This window comes from Lithobates pipiens, unplaced genomic scaffold, assembly GCF_037356315.1.
Source record: "Lithobates pipiens isolate NorthernLeopardFrog02 unplaced genomic scaffold, aLitPip1_a1.2 Scaffold_1, whole genome shotgun sequence".
NCBI classification, from domain to species: Eukaryota; Metazoa; Chordata; class Amphibia; order Anura; family Ranidae; genus Lithobates; species Lithobates pipiens.
Genome location: NW_027507685.1, coordinates 130,536,400 through 130,538,095, shown reverse-complemented (window position 1 = coordinate 130,538,095; position 1,696 = coordinate 130,536,400). Strand labels below are relative to the sequence as shown.

The following is a 1,696-nucleotide window of genomic DNA, read 5'->3' as shown; positions in this document are numbered from 1 at the left end:
GGTTAATGTGATAATAGAATTACAGGCAGGTCAGGAGGAGATCTCCCCGTACACACAGAGGGGGAGGCCGGGCTGTATTATGTAATATGATGGGGTAAGTGACTGAGAGTGTGACCGGCAATGGAATACAATGCAGAGAACAGCTCTCCTCTCCATATCCAGCACATGGCAGGCTGAGCCCAAGAACATGCAATCTAAAGCTGCAGCCACAGCTCAGAGTGGATGATGGTCGGTGTGCAGACAGACAGTTACTCACCGAACTTTGGCTGCTACATGGGAGATGGTGTCATTCCTCAGCGCCTTCTTCTTGGACACAGCTGTGCCCATCCTCGGTCAGACTGGGGATTGGGGGCCACATCCGCACAGATCCGGGGTGGGATGGAGGGGTCCCCGGTGGATGCTGCGCTGTGTCCGGCCACGGACTGATCTGTAGACTTGATGCTCAGCTCATTGATTGCTGCAGGAGGGAGGGCAGCGCGGCTCAGCGCAGGAAGACGCTTCCATGTATGGGCAGAGGATGCGCCCCCGCTCCGCCCACTGACTACCCGCGGTGACAGGAGGGCGGGGCCTGTGACAGGTGACACACACTGGCGGGGAGGATGCTTCACCTCTCAATGGGCGGGGCGTGTGTGCTGATAGGACTGAGCGTCTGATAGTAGCGGACACTGTAGTGTGTGCACTGAGTGACAGCAGCCCATAGTGTGCTCTGTACTGCACTGAGCAGTTCACATATAGAAGTGGAATCACACATCTCCTCTGTGCAGAAGAGTGTGAGTGTGTGTGTGTATGTATGTGTGTCTGATGCTGCTGTTCTCTTTGCCTTCCTCCTCCTTCCATCCTCCATACATCACCTCCACCATTGTCTATTGGCACCCCCCCCCCTTTTCTGCTATAAAACATATCCAATAAAAAAAAATGTAAAAAAAAAAAAAAATCGAATTTCTTCATCAATTAGGCTAATACAGTGGGGTGAAAAAGTGTTTGCCCCCTTCCTCATTTCCTGTTCCTTTGCATGTTTGTCACACTTAAGTGTTTCGGAACATCAAACCAATTTAAACAATAGTCAAGGACAACACAAAATGCAATTTGTAAATGAAGGTGTTTATTATTAAAGGTGAAAAAAAATCCAAACCATCATGGCCCTGTGTGAAAAAGTGATTGCCCCCTAAACCTAATAACTGGTTGGGCCACCCTTAGCAGCAACAACTGCAACCAAGCGTTTGCGATAACGTGCAATGAGGCTTTTACAGCGTCCTGGAGGAATTTTGGCCCACTCATCTTTGCAGAATTGTCCTAATTCAGTTACATTAGAGGGTTTTCGAGCATGAACGGCCTTTTTAAGGTCATACCACAACATCTCAATAGGATTCAGGTCAGGACTTTGGCTAGGCCACTCCAAAGTCTTCATTTTGTTTTTCTTCAGCCATTCGGTGGTGGACTTGCTGGTGTGTTTAGGATCATTGTCCTGCTGCAGAACCCAAGTTCGTTTCAGCTTGAGTACACGAACAGATGGTCGGACATTCTCCTTCAGGATCTCTTGGTAGACAGCAGAATTCATAGTTCCTTTTATCACGGCAAGTCTTCCAGGTCCTGAAGCAGCAAAACAGCCCCAGACCATCACACTACCACCACCATATTTTACTGTTGGTATAATGTTCTTTTTATGAAATGCAGTGTTCCTTCTACGCCAGATATA

The 1,696-nt window shown here is 48.5% G+C and overlaps 1 protein-coding gene across 2 annotated transcripts in view; it reads right to left on the bottom strand.

Annotated features, from left to right (window-relative positions):
- Positions 1-472, bottom strand: part of NSMF (NMDA receptor synaptonuclear signaling and neuronal migration factor) — an 89,312-nt gene extending 88,840 nt beyond the window's left edge. Inside the window, exon 1 of one of the 2 annotated variants that reach the window (XM_077476758.1) lies at positions 257-472. In XM_077476758.1, the coding sequence (XP_077332884.1) occupies positions 257-327 (71 nt within the window). In that variant the 5' untranslated portion in view covers positions 328-472. The remainder of the gene's footprint in view (positions 1-256) is intronic. The other variant, XM_077476749.1, reaches the window with a different exon arrangement.
- Between the last annotated feature and the right edge of the window lie 1,224 nt (positions 473-1,696).